This window comes from Nanorana parkeri, unplaced genomic scaffold, assembly GCF_000935625.1.
Source record: "Nanorana parkeri isolate BGI_ZX_2015 unplaced genomic scaffold, ASM93562v1 scaffold141, whole genome shotgun sequence".
NCBI classification, from domain to species: domain Eukaryota; kingdom Metazoa; phylum Chordata; class Amphibia; order Anura; family Dicroglossidae; genus Nanorana; species Nanorana parkeri.
The window spans coordinates 1,922,115-1,939,206 of NW_017306409.1; the positions used below are offsets into that span (position 1 = coordinate 1,922,115).

Below are 17,092 nucleotides of genomic sequence, written 5' to 3' on the forward strand. Positions count from 1 at the left end.
ACTAAAAACACCATGTAGAATTTCTAGTTGCCAGGCTGTCGTGCTAACCAGTGATATTAATGTTGAACTTCAGGCCAATATAATAGAAAACACAATTTTTCGTAGTTATGTGTTCATTAAAATAAAAGATGTGTTTTTAAATGCAACGTTTGTAAGTATCTAATTTGACTTAGTAACTGCCCCTTGTAATCCTTGTACAAAAGAACTAAGGCTCCATTCACATATAGTGTTTGCGTATCCCGCACGGTTTTCCGGGCGAACGCAAACGCTTGTTTGTGGCTACATAGTCGCAAACCTGCAGAATCCACCGTATTGACACGCTTGCACTATTTTGGGGGCCACACGGTTGCGTACCACGTGGTCCTCACAATAGTCTGAACACTGCCAGGGCAGCCATCAGGGGGGGTACGGCCGATACTCATGTAAGGGGCCCGGGCAGCCTGGTGGGCCAGTCCGGGTCCCTTACATGACTATCGGCCGACGGTGAAGGGCGAGGAGGAGGAGGCCTAGCCCTAGCAGCGCGGGGCCCCAGCATTGCCGCTTCAGCGGCTTTGAGACAAGCTGGGGCCCCATCAGCGACGCTGCTCGTCTGATGTTGGACTGGCCGGAAGTGACGTCATGTTAGTGACGTGACGTCACTTCTGGCCAGTCCGGCGGCAGATGAGGCCATGTGTGCAGGTAAGAGGAGCTAGGAAGGAAGGAAGGAAAGGAGGGAGAGGAGGGATGCAGCCCTGACCAGCCCAGCTGAGACCCCTTCAGAGCCCACCATAGACAGTCGCAGATGGGCTGTGCAGCATCTATGGTGGGCTCTGCAGGGTCACTCTCAGGTGGGTCCTGTGTCCAGCGCGTCACTAAGCCCTGCGTCCAGTGCGTCACTAAGACTTGCATCCAGCGCGTCACTAAGACCTGCGTCCAGCGGCGGGTGGGGCCCAGCCTAAAGCCATGTAAGGGGCCCCAAAATTTCTGATGGCTGCCCTGAACAATGCACATTAAAGTGCATTGTTTTTTCTGGTATTGAGCAGCTCCGTGCATATTCGGCTGTAAGAAGACAGCCGCCCCAGTTTGAATGGAGCCTTAGACTGGGAGAGGGGGGTTGTAGCACTAGCATTCAATCAACTGTGCAGTAGGACATATATGTTGACAAGGAACATGCTGAAAGGAGGAAAGAGCAGAGTGATTAGTGCGCTGCTGCTGCTCCTTTACTATCCTATCACTGTTTGGGGTTTAGCAGTGACCTAGCTGCAAAAGGCAGACATCAACCTAACTGTGTTGTGTTTAGGACTGGCTAGACACCAATGCAAATTCTTTGGTAGATAAAATAGTACCTGTATATATGTGTGTGTGTGTGTGTGTGTGTGTGTGTGTGTGTGTGTGTATGTATGTATATATATATATCTATATCTATTTATATATATATATGTACATATATACACACACATCTATCTTAACTGTGAATTTGTCTGTTTCATTTGAGTCGTCTTTAATACTCTCTAAAATACTGACCTGGAACAAGCATAAGGAGCACTGACTTTCTAATCTCAATACATATAGGAGCACAGTGGCTAAATAGTGGAACCAGAAACCGCCAGCCTACAAGTCTTTTTGGAAAGAGGTGCACAAAGATAGCTCCTATGTTTCTCTCATTACAGGTTCCCTTTAAGACAATATACTCCCTTTAACACTGGTCCCACTTGGACTGTGGCACAACCCTCCCGGTTTCTCTAAGTCCCATGCTCTACGTTTCAGAGGAAATGGGTGGATAAGATCTTCATTTTGTCTTAGGCCTCCTGAATTTTCCTCACTGCGGGGTCTTCTCATGGGCAGTCTGGCTCTTTTGCACAGATCAGCTGATGCAGGGTGCCTTGGCAAGCCTGTATTTAATGGAGCTGCCCAGCGCGAGAACCTGTAGCTGTTAGACTTGACGATCGTTGCTTTTATGCGAGTAAGGGCAGATTCGGAAAATGTGCTGTAGGTCCGAGGTAGAAGTTGCTTATCCAATTTGGAGGTGGGAGCTTCCTTATGCAGCTGCTGGGTAGACTTTTGTGATAGTTGCCAAAGTTTAAGTCTCTGCTCCAAGATGCTCACTTCTCTTAGGACCTGGGTGACTTTGTCCATTCTGTCCAGGAGTTCGGAGATTGCTCTGGGAAGATGTTCAACTGCTAGAGCAGGTGAAAGAACAGGGCGAGGACTGCATGGAGGAAACAGCTCTTGTTCTTCAGCAGAAGGTGGTCGATGGACCAGTTCAGTCTCAGGTGGCATATGGGAGGATGTTGGGGATGATCTGGTCGAAGAAGGTCCCAGGCCTTCAAATCTCACACTATGGCGATACTAAATGGGTTTAAAATATATATATATATACACAATTAAAATAGGAACTGTAATGACTATATACTGAGCTAACAGGATATATTTTGGTATAAGCATGCTTTGTTGCAAAAATTGAACTTTTGATGCCCTGCCCCTATCGGCCTCACCGAGCTGTGTGGAGGAGGGAGGGAGGACGGAGAAGGGAGGAGACAGGGAGGAGCTCATCACCGGTGAGGCATCGAGATCGATGTTCTCACTTTTTTTTTCTTCTTTTTTTTATTGGACAGCTTGGACCAATGGCGCTTGCCATTGGTTCAAGCCATCCACAGAGCTCAAGATTCTAACAGCAAGTAGAGCCCTCCCCTGACCGCACGTCCCTGAATTCAACAAGTGGCATATACAGGGTTGAGACAAACCATTTAACAATGGCATGTGTGCTTCCAATGGTCATGTTTTTCATGAATGAAAAACCTTTATCACAAAAACACGAAAGAAAAAAGCTGTTTCTGTAACGGTATAAAAACAGCAAGACTAATGGAAGCACCTCCAATGGACAATTCCTGATCCAAGATCTGTGAGCATTCTCTAATGTTTGTAAATACCTTAATAGAGGATTACAAAATACAGAGCATGTTGGGGCTCTTATATCAGATGCAGCCTTGCACCTCATCATATGATTATTTGTTCTGTGCTTGTAAAAGCTTAAATAAAGCCATTGAACTGATGTACAAAGGATCCCAGTGGTGCAGCTAAGCCTAGTGGCCAGGAAATGTTTCCCAGGTCTCAGTAAAAGTGCCCTGGGTTATGATCCTCGCCACCAAACCTTCTTTGTGGTACAGTGGTTTAAACAATACTATCGTAAGAAGCCATTGTAAAGCCATTGTTAGGTCTAGAGTTGCCTTTTATGTGTTATGTCACTATGTTAGCTATATGTTGAAGCAGTCTATGCAAGTAATATTCTTATATGAACAATATAACACATTTAGATTATGCGTACGTGTCAGCAGTATGAGCATTTCCTCTTTCCATACTGTGTACGTGACTGACTGTGTATATAAACTGCGCCTTTTCTATAATAAACTCGAATATGATTAGACGTACAAACTGTGTCTGTCTATGATTGCTTCCCGGAGCTCTGTATAAGGATTTCTCTGGTGTGTCCGGTTCGGAGTGGTCTTCAAATTAACCCCTTACAGTCATGAGATCAACATCTCTGTACCTTGGAAAAAAAAGGAATGAGGGAATGCCCTAGAGACTACCATATTCTAGTGTCTTCTACTGGTAAACATTCAGCTTGAGCATACCTTCACTCTGAATGTAGTAGGTATGTATTACCTATTTAGTGCATATGTATTTAAGGAGATGAGAAGCTTTCAGATCATTGCCGGGTTTATAAAAACAATCTTTGGTCTCCCTTGACACTATATTGTACTCACTATTTTGCAACTTTGCAAAGACTGAGAGGAAAGCATTCTGAGGCTTCCTCGTGGCTTTTCATCATATGATGTGTCATGTAAACGAATGAATCTGCAAACTAAGGCTGAAAATGCTTCCTCTCTAACCTTAGCTGCTTGCCAGTAGAAGAAGTCTTAGTAACAGCTCTTCAAGTCATTTTTTGACCAACTGAGTAATTTCTCACCTGTTTTACTTTGTTGACTCCCAGCCACAGTTTAAACCTTTTCACAAAGAAGTCAATCATCTCGTAATCTTGAGGTTCCAGCGCCAGGCGGTAACATTCAGCTCGGGTACGGTGATAACTAGCGAGTACTGAGCCACACAGAAGCCCCCTGAACACCAGTAAGACACTCAGCCCCAACCATCCAAGGCAAGGGACACCTTTTAACATGGGCCAGAAGCGCCGACCGTCCCACAGCAAGTCAGAAAATTTGTTGCAGGGGATACTGAGTGCTGGAAATAATACACAGATCACCTGAAGAGAGATTATGCACTTTTAATTATTTGTATCATTATTGATGTGTGTATTATAAGGTGGATGAGGTGCCAACTACACAGGCAAAGCAATAACTGGCATTCCACCTAACTTTGAACACACAATCTCAGGATGGCTGTTACCAGAAACACAAGAGGCTTTCATTTAATATTGTTGGCTGCCACTGGCCAACCCCCAAAAGCACTTATTTATCTGCAGCAGACAAGTCACTGTGCATAATGCAATAGAGGTCTCATCTGATGTGGAATTCTGAAAGCTGGACAACAGCAACCCAGCTGCGTGGTTGCCTTGGTTGAGATAAGTTCCTTAAAGTGATCACTGTAAGATTTTAATCATCAGATTTTATAATGAGAGACAGCCAGGTTACATTCTGAGTTATATAGGGGCGAAATGGCCCAGACATCTGTTAATGAAAGCTGAACTCCAGGAAAACAACTGAATACACAAATAAATACATATACATTTTGTTTGGCAGCACTACTTGGCAAAGGATTGGTATTTCTGTCTGCCAATTTATGAGATTTACACAGTTCTACCACACAGCACAGTTCTGTCTGGCAGGACAGGAGACCTATTTTTTTTCTGTTACTGTACAGGTCTTGGCCCTCCCAGGGGTGTCCCGAGGCAGAGTGTCACCCGGAGCGGGTACCGGGGACACCCTGCCGTAACATCATTGTGCATACATGTGACATCACGCACGTGCGAGATGACGTCACGCACTGTTACCTGCGGGCGACAGAGAGAGGAGGGGACGTTCAACCAGCAGGATAAGGTATGCCACAGGGTCTCCTCCTCTCTCGTGCAACTGTTGACCGAGTGCCTGACTTTTAAGAGGGGGTGACACCAAAAGGACTGTCAGTCATTTTGGTGTCACCCCTCCAATGGTGTCACCTGGGTGCGGGTCTCACCCCCCCCCATCCCCCTTATGACGCCACTGGGCCCTCCCCCTACCTGTGACTGGACAGTGAAGGAGAAGCGGCAAACAAATGAGCTCATCTCTCTGTCACTCTGCTCTCTCCTATCAGCATGTCCCTTGTTAACACATGAGCACTGCAGCACCACTGACTGGCCACTAGTGCTGCTTCTCCATCTTCCAGTCTGAATTCCACTGTACAGGGGCTGCCAGTAGCTGATACCAGGTGAGATTCAGGTACTTACACTTGGATTTAAAAAATACATATTTGGCCTTAATGGAAAAAAAAGGGAGACTATTTCAATATTCTCTGGGTGATGTCCTTGACATAATGTAGACCTAGGATTATGGGTAATTCAGTGAGTGACTGGAAACAAGATGGATTAAGTACCCTTGGTTGTCATTATGTCGCTCTGATGAAGGGTCCATGCGAGGTGCCGAAACGCTAGCTTCCGCTTCTAATGACAGGCCGTGACATTTTCAATAAACATATGTGAGAGATATTGAATTCATCTGTGTGTGTGCCGGTGACCTGTTGAGACTATTCTGAGCTTTGCACGGCACCATCCGTGTGATCAGCAGAGCACCACCACCATTGGAAGGTTACAGACAGTAAGGCGTGCTGGTGGTCTGACCCAGGATTATGGGTAATTTCAGTGAGTGACTGGAAACAAGATGGGTTAAGTACCCTTGGCTGGAATGCTTTATAAGGCCCATTATTATTTCATCCTCCACTATAGTCATTATTATTATTATTATTATTATTATACTACAGGATTTATATATCGCCAACAGTTTGCACAGCACTTTACAATATAAGGAGGACATTACAGTTACAATTCAAATCAAGACAAAATGGATAGGAGTCATGATTGAAATCCTTCGTGTATCTTAGCTCTTAGTACAGAGAGTTTCAATAATCAGTTTTTACCTACCAGGTTCATGCAATGAGTCAGTACCACCAGAAAGGCAGCTATAAGAAGTACCAAACCAGGTAATTCCATCCGTAATGATTGAAACGTTTTTATAAACACCGCCCAGCGCCGCACAAACCGAAACTGTTGTGCAACCTTTGAAGAAAAAAACAGCAGTAAAGAGAAACAAGAAAGCCACCAAAATATAACTATATACAGTCCCAATTCACATGTCATGGTCATAGATGGTCAATATAAGAACTCTCTCACCTTCAGCATGATCAGTAATAACAGAGTGCCAGACAGGGAAACCTGTGTTCGTGATAGCAATGCTACATCATACAGGCTGATAAATGTCCAGGGTTGTGCCTGGTATTGCTCCATCCGATGCTTTGTCAGCCAAACCCTGCCAATGTGCACAAGTCCTGTGGCTGCAGATGCCAACCCAAGAAGTAGGCGCGTCCATTGAAGAGAGAAGGTTGAACCTGAAGAACAGAATCCAACCAAGGCAGCCAGTTCTGGATACAAGAAAAGCAGAGCAGCAAGCAAGAGAGAGAACTGTGGAAGACAGAAAGATATTGGTCAGTTACCTTGCGGTTAAGTCTATGCCCCCACAGTAAAAAGGGGAGAGCACAGAAACAGCAGTTGTTTGCACAGTGAAGGGCCTACTGTTGGCAAAAAATAAGGATGGACGATCTATCCCGATTGTACAGCACCTCTTTGCAGCAGTCAATACTGTGGAGCATGTCATATTACTGCAGAGGTTGAACGTATCTTGTATCTGGCATATCACTATGAGTATAGTGTAGGAAATCACTATTCTGGCCCTGTGCCACTTTCTAAGGTGTCCCATAAGGTTCAGTACCATCACCACTATTGGTGGGAGTTTACATGCTACTTCATGGTGAAATAATCTAGCACCAATGGCTTGGCTATGCAGATGATCAATGGATGTGTTTATCCTTCAAGATATGCCTGTAAGAGATTCTATCTTTCATCCTTCACTAAAAAAAAAATTCTAAAACCTGATTTATATGGACAATAGACAAGCTTTCTTTCATGCACATTTCATGCACATTTCTTTCATAAGGTGCAGTTTGTGAAAAAGTTATACTCACTGCTAGTACCATAGGCAGGTTCAGACCATGCCCTTGCTTCTCGAGGTGGAACGGGAGGATAGACAGCCTGAAAGCTCGGCTTCCATATTGTGACAGGTCCAGATGAACAATGGTGGAGATATATAGACCAACATCTTTGTGATACTGTGTGATCTCCACTTGCAGAATGCTGGAAAATAGACATGTTGTCCAGAGGCCAGTTTTGTCACTTATTTAAGGTTAACATGTATCTATAGGCATATTAGTTTTGAGTTGGCATGGGTCAGACCCTCTGTCAAGGTTTTATTGTCTATGTAACCAATGGGGGGGATTCACCCCTCTATTTGTCACCCGGAAAGGAAATTAGGGAAATCCAACATTTTAGAGTTGTCCACAGAACAAGAGGTAAAGACAAATAGTGAAACATTTCTAAATTACACGTTGCAATACCTCCCCGCATCCTTTTTGATTTTTTATGGACCTAAGGGTGGTCAATAAAATATTGCAGCTTACCTTTTTTTAGATGCTCTTTCTGCTAGTTCCAGGACTGAAAAAACCTTGCTTAGTTCTGCCTCTCTGGGGGGGTTGGGGGGATTTTATTTCAAATAAGTAACACTGTCTGTGCTGGCAGATTTCATGATCAGTTGTGAACTAGATGAGCCACACTGCCTGTCCTAACAAAGGATTAAAGACCTGAAAACCTTGTATATTAATGAGGAGACAGTCTTTCTATTAGGATATTCAGCGTTTCCTGTTACTGAAATTGAGCTAGAAGCATGCATAGGTCTGCTAAATGGACATATATGAAAGGTAAGAATATGTTTTTTTTTTATTATTGTTAGATATGCCGTGTGAATAGAAACACATAACACACATATCATGCGGGTTGTGAAAGTGCAAATACACTTTAAGCCTCCTATCAGTCCTTTCATTTTGATGGCCAACCTTATTGACCAACAGGGGGGGCTTGGCAAATAAGACAATGCAAAGTTAAGCTTGACGATGCAAAGCTTTCAATATATGTAATTTCTTCTTGCATATTTTTTCACCTCATGCTCAGTTTGAATTGCCTAGGATTGTGACAGGTCTACCTTACAGAGACACTGCCACCTTGGCCACTTAGGGCACTTAGGGAAAAGTGACAGTGTGTGTGAAAAGGCCAATTACCTTCCCTGGACCCACTAATATTCTCCCTGCTTCTCCTTCTGCTGCCTTAGCTGGCGACGATACATATTGCTTCTCTGTATGGAGGAAGTCGCCTCTTTCCAAGGGGCAGTGCTCGGGCTTATCAGCCAATCACTAGGGCAGAAAACTGTTACATGTTGGAGGGAATTATGTAACTGGCACCCCCTAGTGTTGTGCACCACTTGACACTGGGAAAAGAGAGGCAGGGCATTGCTGGCAAGGTATGAGTGGGCCAAAGGGGCTTTAACAGACACTCACTTTTAATAGAATGGGATAGGTGGCAGTATCTCTAAGGCAACTGACATTTTAATTATTACTCTTTTATGGTATATCAGAGCCACCCTCATAATACAGTCAGGTCAGTTGTGTTAGAAACTCAGCCCCTCTGGTAAAGTCACAGAGTTATATCCATTGGTAATTGAACCTACTGACATCCACCAAAATTCAATTCCAACAAAGTTTAAACGATTTTCAAAACATTCCAAATATTCAACTCTCTTACCTGCAATAATCAATTGCAAAGTTTGACCCCAATGTAAGATTAGTGCATGGTTCTGAGCCTGAAGGGGAATCTAAAGTGTGAGTCCAACCTGAAAGGTCCAATAAAAATTAATGAGTTATATATTAATAGACTTTAAATGAGATAACATTCCAAATGGTGTAGGACTCACCTAACACACTGGAATGTAGACTATGAAGCTGGCACAAACGAGGGGCTCTCACAAGTTTCAGTCGATGGTCCCGGGACAGATGAGCCGGTAGTGTGATGTGTATCCAGCGCCATACATTAGAAGTGCTACAAACAAAGCAGATTTGCATGCATTAGAATCTGAATCTTAGCTGTGTGTAAGAGTTCCAATTTTCTTTGTTCCAGTTTTTCTAAACCAGCTCCACTATCAGCGTAGATCTCACCTTTGTACTGTATTAATTTCAAAGGAGTCAGTAATAGAGTGCTTTATGGCCGAGTGAAGGAGTCGGATGTTGTTGTCATGAAAGCTGATGTGGAAATACATCAACAGCACCAAGAGGATGAAAACCATGTAACCCGAACAATTCTGCAGGACAAAAACAAATGATTATTTTAAAAAAGTTTGATTTGTTCATTTAGTGCATTACTTGCAGATAATTAATTGCCTTTACAGTAGCATTCAGTAGCTCATGCAGCCATTCAGAATTCATCATCTTTTACTGATCTGACTTCAGAAAACTGAAATCTGACTAGCTCTTCTCACCCTACCACTGCAAAGTTCTATTCCATAATCCTGGAGTCTTCGCTTAATGAGGAACAGATAGCTCGACTCTGGTTAAGCTAAAACTGGTACATTGAGACCCAGCAAAAAACAAAAATGCACAAATTTAGGGTTAGGTTAAGTCAACTGTCACTTTAGTTGTTCAGGTCAAAGATTCATAGTCTATTTAAGGTCCACCCTCAACCCACTTACCGTATATATTCACCTTCCCACTGCTCCATCACCACTCCACAGCCAACATAATACATCCAGTGCCCATCCAATGGTGGGTGATGTGACCTCCACCGATGATGCAGTGCTCAGGCTTAGGAGCCAACTGCCAAGTTTGAACATATGACAGTCGGGTTGACATCATCAACCATGTAGAACAGGGGTAGCCAAACTTCAGCCCCAGTGGCGTCACAAGAGTGGTGCGGGGGGTGTGGCCCGCACCCGGGTGCCACCATTGGAGGGGTGACACCAAAATGACTGGCAGTCATTTTGGTGTCACCCCCTATGAAAAGTCAGGCACTTGGTCACAGACCGAGAGCCCAACAGTGTCAGGAGGGAGGAGGGGACCTGGCGGCATACCTCATCCCGCCAGTTGAACGTCCCCTCCTCTCTCTGTCGGCGTCCTTCACCAAGATGGCCGTCTGTGGCCCCGGCAGGTGTCAATAAGATGACGTCATGGCAGGGTGTCACCCGGGCTCCAGCTGGGTGACACCCGGCCTTGGGGCGCCCCTGTTCAGCCCTCCAGGTGTGGTAAAACTACAAATCTCATTTAGGCATTGAAAGACTGACGGCCACAGGCATGACTTCCAGAGTAACATGCATGTTTTGTACTTTCCCCACAACTGGAGGGCCAAAGTTTGTCTACCCCTGATGTAGAAGCTCTGACATTTTGCAGTGTATTTTGCAGTGGCTGCCTCACCAGATATAACTTATTAAAACTGGTAAATTAGGACCCCTGTAAAGCACTCTCCAGGTCCCCCAAAACTTTTTTTCTGATAAATTGTTAAAGAAAAATCATAATTTTTGCCAAGTTGTCTTCACAAAATATGAAAATAGTTAAATGATTACATTGCTATTTAAATTAAAAGTAATAAGACGAGTTAAACATTTAACCATTTGTATAATTTTTTGCTGTCTCCTTGGAACCGTCCTTACCATCCACATCTGTTTCCACATGACTTCCTCTGTATTTTTTATTATTTTATATTTTTATAGAGCTTTTCTACCTGGTGACTCAACGCACTGATGTTGGTGCAGATAGGAGGCGAGGTAGCCATCTTGGGCACATTCAGCAGAATATCTTTCTAGGGCCAACTTGAGGCAGGAGCCAATTGGGCTTCCCTCCTGTCTTACAGGTGACAGGATGCCAATAATAACTGTAAATTGTAATAATTGTCTCCTTACCTGAATCATGGACCTCAGTGCACGTACTCTCCTTGCTTCCTCTTTTGCCTGCAATAGGCTGAAGCCCCCTGGTGCTCGGACTTTATCCGCATGATCCGTTATCTTCCTAATAAGTGGCTCCTCCACCAAACCCATGCCTTCGTTCAGAACTGGGGGGCAGTACAGAGCATTGTACAATGAAAGCAACACCACCTGCAAGAGCCAAATGTGTCTAAATGTGTCTGTGACGGCACATATTACGACAGAAATGGAGAACCCAACCCTGGTCCCATAACTGTCCACTTACCTTGAGGGGCTCCAGCAGGAGAACAGATGAAAGCAGTGCACAGGTAGATGATATGAGCCATAGGAAGAAGCCATGTTCAGAAAGAGATGACGTATAGAGAACAGTGACGGCAACACAGCCAGCTAATAGAATGAATGCCAATATGTAAACTACCCACAGCATCCAGGGAGGGAACAGCCATCCAAGAGGCTTCCATGGAACCCCTGTGGGTACAACAGAATGTAAACCATTGGTGCACAAATATACTACTTACAATTAAAGTGTATGTAAACCCAAAACTTCTCATTTGCTACATTTTGGTGTTTTAAATCAGAGCATTATGTTATTTCTATTGGCAAAGCACAAAAATACTTGATGATCCTGCCAGAAATCCACTGCTGTCCTGTGAAATCTGCATCTTATATCAAGCAGTGTTATCAAGCCTTTCCAGTCTGGTTCTGTGGACTGCAAAACACCACTCCCTTGTGGTATGAAGATGAGAGAGGTGGTGGTGTTCTACAGTCCTAACACATTTTATATTCTAGTGCAGGGGAAGTCAACTGGAAACCACAACTGCCATCATGCCTCTCTGGCTTTGAGGGTCATGCCTGTGGCTGTCAGAGTCTTGCAATGCCTCATGGGACTTGTAGTTATACAACAGATGGAGTACCAAGGTTGACTACCCCTGCTCTAGTGTAAAATAGGGATATCAAAACTCAAAGTTCTATGACACAAGAAAGCATTAGCAATTAAAAATTGCCCGGGCATTTCATATATTTTATGCATGCTATTTAGTTGCCCTTGGACAGCTGCTGGGTGCTGTAGTTCCACAACAGCTGGCTGTCCACCCCTGACCTAGGATGATGACGCTGCTACTCCATGGACATTAAAGTATTTGCCTAGTCTTAACATACAGTTAAAGATCTTTAAGGCCTCGTTCACACCAGACAGTGGCCGGAAAGAAATGGATCGCATTGCGGCCAGCTCACTATGTTGTGGGGCAGGAGTGAATGGCACCGTAGCCACGCCCTCCGGCCGCAATGCGATCGGCCGTACGGGAACCCAAGGCACATCAATGCCTGTGGTCCGGTCCGAACAAAATGCTGCAAGCCCCCTCCTGCCCCACAACATACTGAGCCGGCCACAATGCGATGCAGTGCGTTCCGGCCAGAATCGAGCCCGAATGCACTGTGTCTGGTGTGAGCGAGGCCTAAATCAAGCATTCACTCACTTTTCAAGCTGCTTGTAATGGGAAGTTATTTATTTTTAAAGATCTTAAAACATCACAACAAAAACCTTGAAATCACGTTTCAGCTTAGAAACATCGCCTGTGTGTTTACATTAGAGGGCTGCCAAGATTCCCTTTCTTAAAAAAAAACACTGCCTGTGTTGTAAAATCTGAAGATTAATTTCCCCACAATGCTTATAGCTACAGAGATGAATGAGGGTTTGTTTTAAAGTGCTTTTACTGACTGCTTGTTAAGAATATGTAAATACTTTAGTGTGCATGACCTGACCACAGGTTCACTTTAATGTCTGGTAAGTCACACTATATTACATTAGTTAAGCTGATCTGTCTAATTTTTACCAATACGAGTCGTGAAAGGGGAAGGAGAGGCTGATGGGATATCCCAGCATTCCTGAAGCTCGGACTCATTACTGGTGGCCTCGGAGACAGAAGAAGAAGAGAATGATCTTCTCTTAGTATCACACCATTGGTGGCTCTCACTCCAGCATTGAGTCATATAGCGGTCCTCATTCTCCGTCATGAGGCTGTAACCACTTTCGGTGCTGGAAACAGAAGTGACATAATTAGTCATGATGTTAAAAATATTCGTGTTTCATATACTGTATGTAGGAGTAAGTGTCGAGATAAATGTCAATGCTAAAAATGGGGAGCTGTGGCAGCATTACCTGGGCGACCCAAGAGCTGGCCGGGGTGAAAACCTGCCACTGTCTGACTCTTCGCTGCATTTCCACACTTGAACGTTTGCAGCAATGGACTGAAGTAAGTTTCCCTCTGTGAGAAAACCCAGTTTGACAGTAAGATGAAAAATCTATATCAACTCGCATTACATAGTTACATAGTATTTGGGGTTGAATAAAGATACAGGTCCATCAAGTTCAACCTATTGTGTGTCTGTGTGTGTGTGTAGTGCGGGCACATGTGTATATGAGTCCCTGTGTGGTCTTAATTTTTAAGAGTACCTGTGCCCCTGTATGCATTAGTGTTCTGAAAGCTAAGCCTTCCCACATATATACTGTACACCATCTCAGGGAACCCCTATTAATAATATTATATCTACAGTTTATGGATCATTTGTGTAAACAGTAAGAATAAAGAATGCACTTGTACCCAGGGTTGCTTCATACAGGGCCAGAAACGTAATGCAGACCATAAACATTGTAGAGCTCTTACATTGGTGGTCATTGGAAAAGTGCCCCCTTACATTGGTGAATAGTGCAGTGATCCCTTTCACTGGGAGTGAATGTAATGCTCTCTTACTTTGGTGGTCGGTGGGAGAAGGGCCTCCTGACATTGATGGTCACTAGTAAAAGGCCCCAATTACACATTACACTGGTGGTCAGTTGGAAGAATGCTCAAAATTTGTGGTCACTGGGAAGAATGTATCTTACATTGATGGTTAATGGAAGGAATGTCCCCCCTTACAGATAGCTGAATACAACATCACTGGAGTTAGTGGTAACTTATCTGAGAGGCAGAAATTGCTCAAGGAACCCCTAGCAATCTCTGAAGGAACCCTGGTTGAGAAAAGCTGCTCTAATGCATTCTTTATTTTAAGACTTTATAGCCATGACTCAAAGGTTCACACCCGTTAACAGCAAGGCGACAGCGTTTCAGTGTAGATTATGCACGTTTTTTTTACCTCGCGTTTTCGCGTGTATGCTAAATCACATGTTTTTGTAAACAGATCAGTGACATATTTATTTAAATGAGAAACATGCAGTAAAAACGTGCAAAATAATTGTGTTGTGCGTTTTCTACTGAGCCTATGAGGACAAATCTGCCCAGAAAAAAGCTCATTCACTTTTCCGGCTACAGGCATTTTTTTTTCTTTACACGCGACTCTACACTTAGGTATGAATGGGCGCTATAGGAATACATGGTATTTTTTTGTGCTGTGTGTTTCAGCGTGACAAAATGCCATAGTGTGAACCGGGGGCCACAAGAGCGCAGTTGAAAAGTTGATCTTGGCATCTCACAAGTATGCTGCAGCATGGGTAGATCTTGAGGAGCCTCAGCCTGGGATTGTTCAGCTGTATACTCAACGGGAGCTCAAGCCCTACCCTGAGGGATATAAAGAAACCATCAAGTGTAATCAGTCCCATGATTAGTCCTAGTGTTGTCATAGGAGAAAATGGCATATTTCCAGTACTTACATGATAGAACTCTTCACTGAGCAGTTAACATGTAGAAGTACATTTACTACATTTATTATTTATATTATTATTATTATTTATTTATTTATTATTATAATAGCTCACAAATAGAAAACGTTCCTTCTCAGGAACATACAGTCTATGAGTGTGGAAGGTAGTGATGCAGAAGGATGAAGTGTTGTGATGCTCCACTGAGCGGTCTTTGTGTTCAGATGTGGGTTTTCTAAATGGGAGGTTATTGGTTACAGGTCACATACAGAGAACCGCTTAAGAGACTACATTTCCAGGAGATTATGGGCTTTCAGAAAGCACATCGGAGTTGATATGTTGGTGGACAGTCTGTAGGGCAAAGCATTACAGAGCTTGGGTAGAGCACAACAATACCTGAAAGAGTGAAGTGTGGACTGCTGCTGGACCCTTCTGATAATGACAATGGATCATCTCCTGAGCTGCAGGATGATAGGAACCCCAGCTGGTCTTTTTCTTTCTGCTTGCACAGAGGTTGCATGAAACCAAGTCCTGACTCAGTCAGGATATCATCGCGGGGATCATATAAGCTCTCACAAGAGGACATCCAGATAGGTCCAGCTCTGATGGAAGATAATAAATTCAGCCATTTGTTCAGGTGACACAGAACACTTATCTAGAAGGACAGGGTTGCCCTGTCACACTTTTGCATCTGGAGGGAGATCTGTCTGTTGAGTCCTGGATAACTGTAAAGATCTGCATTGAACCATCCACTCACTCTAGAATGGAAGTGTCCCATGCCAAAAAATGAAACTACTGTTACCTACCAATATATTAATGATTAAAAAAAAAAATATTTGTAAAAAAGTGCCCAGAATTGTAAAATATATATTTAGACCTTCCCCTTACGGCCATCCACCAGCCACTATGTTTTGCACAGAGTTGGGAAGAGCTAAAACTTCTGTCTTTGACTGTTAGAATACACATTACTGTGTTTATAGCAACAACTTCTGCACTATACAATTTCGGTCACTAGATGGCAGTGTTTATAAGTTCTGTTTTACAGTATCTATGGTATATGCTCTTTTGTATTGAATAAGGTAGATAATAAAGCTGTGTCTTCCTTCCTGTTTTCCAAGCCATGTGCAGCATGCATATCAGACTGTGTGCTTGTGTTTCTCTGTGAGGCTGTGCATGAAGTTTCAAACTCTGGAGCTTTTGTCCACTAATCTTGTCCCATTGACACCTATACAATGAATGAGGGTTCGGGTGTCCCAGAGCCAGGAAGGCACTAACAGTAATAAAAGCATTCTCAAAAGTAATAATACTTCCTTTTACTACTAAAGGTGTTTTTTTCCCATTGGAGAGATTTTTCCTCACTGCCTGTCTGGACAAGAATTAAGGGGAAATCTCCCTCATAGTAACACAGACTGCAATAGACTAATAGAAGCTCCAACCCTACCTCCCCACTCCATCCAAAATAAAAAATGAGTTCGGCTTTAAGTTACTTTACATTAATATATTGTACATAGTTTTCACGTTGTCACTGGACAATGTATATATTTAATCAATTGGAAAGGTCCACTTCAAATTACAGGACGCAGATGAACTCAATACTCAAAGTGCAAAACAGATCGATAACTGGGAATAATTTGCTCCTAGTAAACCCTGACTCAGAAAACAGATCACCACATATGCTGGCTCACCTCTCTGCAAACAAGCTGCCATCTTTCTCAAGGTCAAATGTAAATTTACTGCTGTTTATGGAAGCCTGAAAAACAATGATTATTCAGTTATTGATGCCAGTTCTTGGTGCGTCCCGTTGTTACCCCGTGTGCTTTCGTGTGTTTCATGAGTCATTCACATGAAATGTATGGTTCCAGACTTCATAGGTGATTGGTAGAAAGTATACAGCCATCGTGTTTCGAAGGATTAGGGCCTCCCTTTCTCAGTAACAATACTAGGCATTGCCAAGGAACCTATTGAGGGACTGTTTCAGAGTCTATGAGTGGAGACAAAGGGGTCTATTCACCAAGCTGCCGAGGGCAGCCGAGTGAATGACCGATCTGAAGTGAAGTGAGCCGAACACTGTTCGGCTATTCACTTTAGGCTGGTAGGCCTGATTTCAGCCGTACGTCGACTGAAATCAGCCCTACATCGACTTGCTTCGAGTGGCTTCGGGTCAGCCGAACATGCTCAGCATGTTCGGCCGACCAGAAGTGCAGAAGGAGTTCGACTCAGCCGATCCAACATCTGGATCGGCTGAGCCGAACCTCCGGCAGACTTCTCACTGCTGTTCGGGCTATTCTTAAAGATGCCGAACAGCAGTGAGTGAATAGCCGAATGCCGCTGAGCGGCATTCGGCTCGGCTGATCTGCTCGGTCCCTCAGAGGGACCGAGCAGAACAGAAAAATAGTGAATAAAGTAAAAAAAAGTAAATAGAAAA

At 43.8% G+C, this 17,092-nt stretch overlaps 1 protein-coding gene across 1 annotated transcript in view; it reads right to left on the reverse strand.

The window, feature by feature from the left end:
- Positions 1 to 1,656: 1,656 nt before the first annotated feature.
- The window catches only part of LOC108785072 (polycystin-1-like), a 72,258-nt gene continuing 56,822 nt past the window's right edge, over positions 1,657 to 17,092 (reverse strand). Inside the window, exons 33-46 of the mRNA XM_018554071.1 lie at positions 16,353 to 16,417; positions 15,064 to 15,269; positions 13,192 to 13,297; positions 12,866 to 13,068; positions 11,299 to 11,501; positions 11,013 to 11,204; positions 9,280 to 9,422; positions 9,039 to 9,163; positions 8,870 to 8,957; positions 7,204 to 7,372; positions 6,356 to 6,643; positions 6,107 to 6,241; positions 3,947 to 4,237; positions 1,657 to 2,328 (exon numbers count right to left, since the gene is read on the reverse strand). Coding sequence (XP_018409573.1) covers positions 1,657 to 2,328; positions 3,947 to 4,237; positions 6,107 to 6,241; positions 6,356 to 6,643; positions 7,204 to 7,372; positions 8,870 to 8,957; positions 9,039 to 9,163; positions 9,280 to 9,422; positions 11,013 to 11,204; positions 11,299 to 11,501; positions 12,866 to 13,068; positions 13,192 to 13,297; positions 15,064 to 15,269; positions 16,353 to 16,417 — 2,886 coding nt within the window. The remainder of the gene's footprint in view (positions 2,329 to 3,946; positions 4,238 to 6,106; positions 6,242 to 6,355; positions 6,644 to 7,203; positions 7,373 to 8,869; positions 8,958 to 9,038; positions 9,164 to 9,279; positions 9,423 to 11,012; positions 11,205 to 11,298; positions 11,502 to 12,865; positions 13,069 to 13,191; positions 13,298 to 15,063; positions 15,270 to 16,352; positions 16,418 to 17,092) is intronic.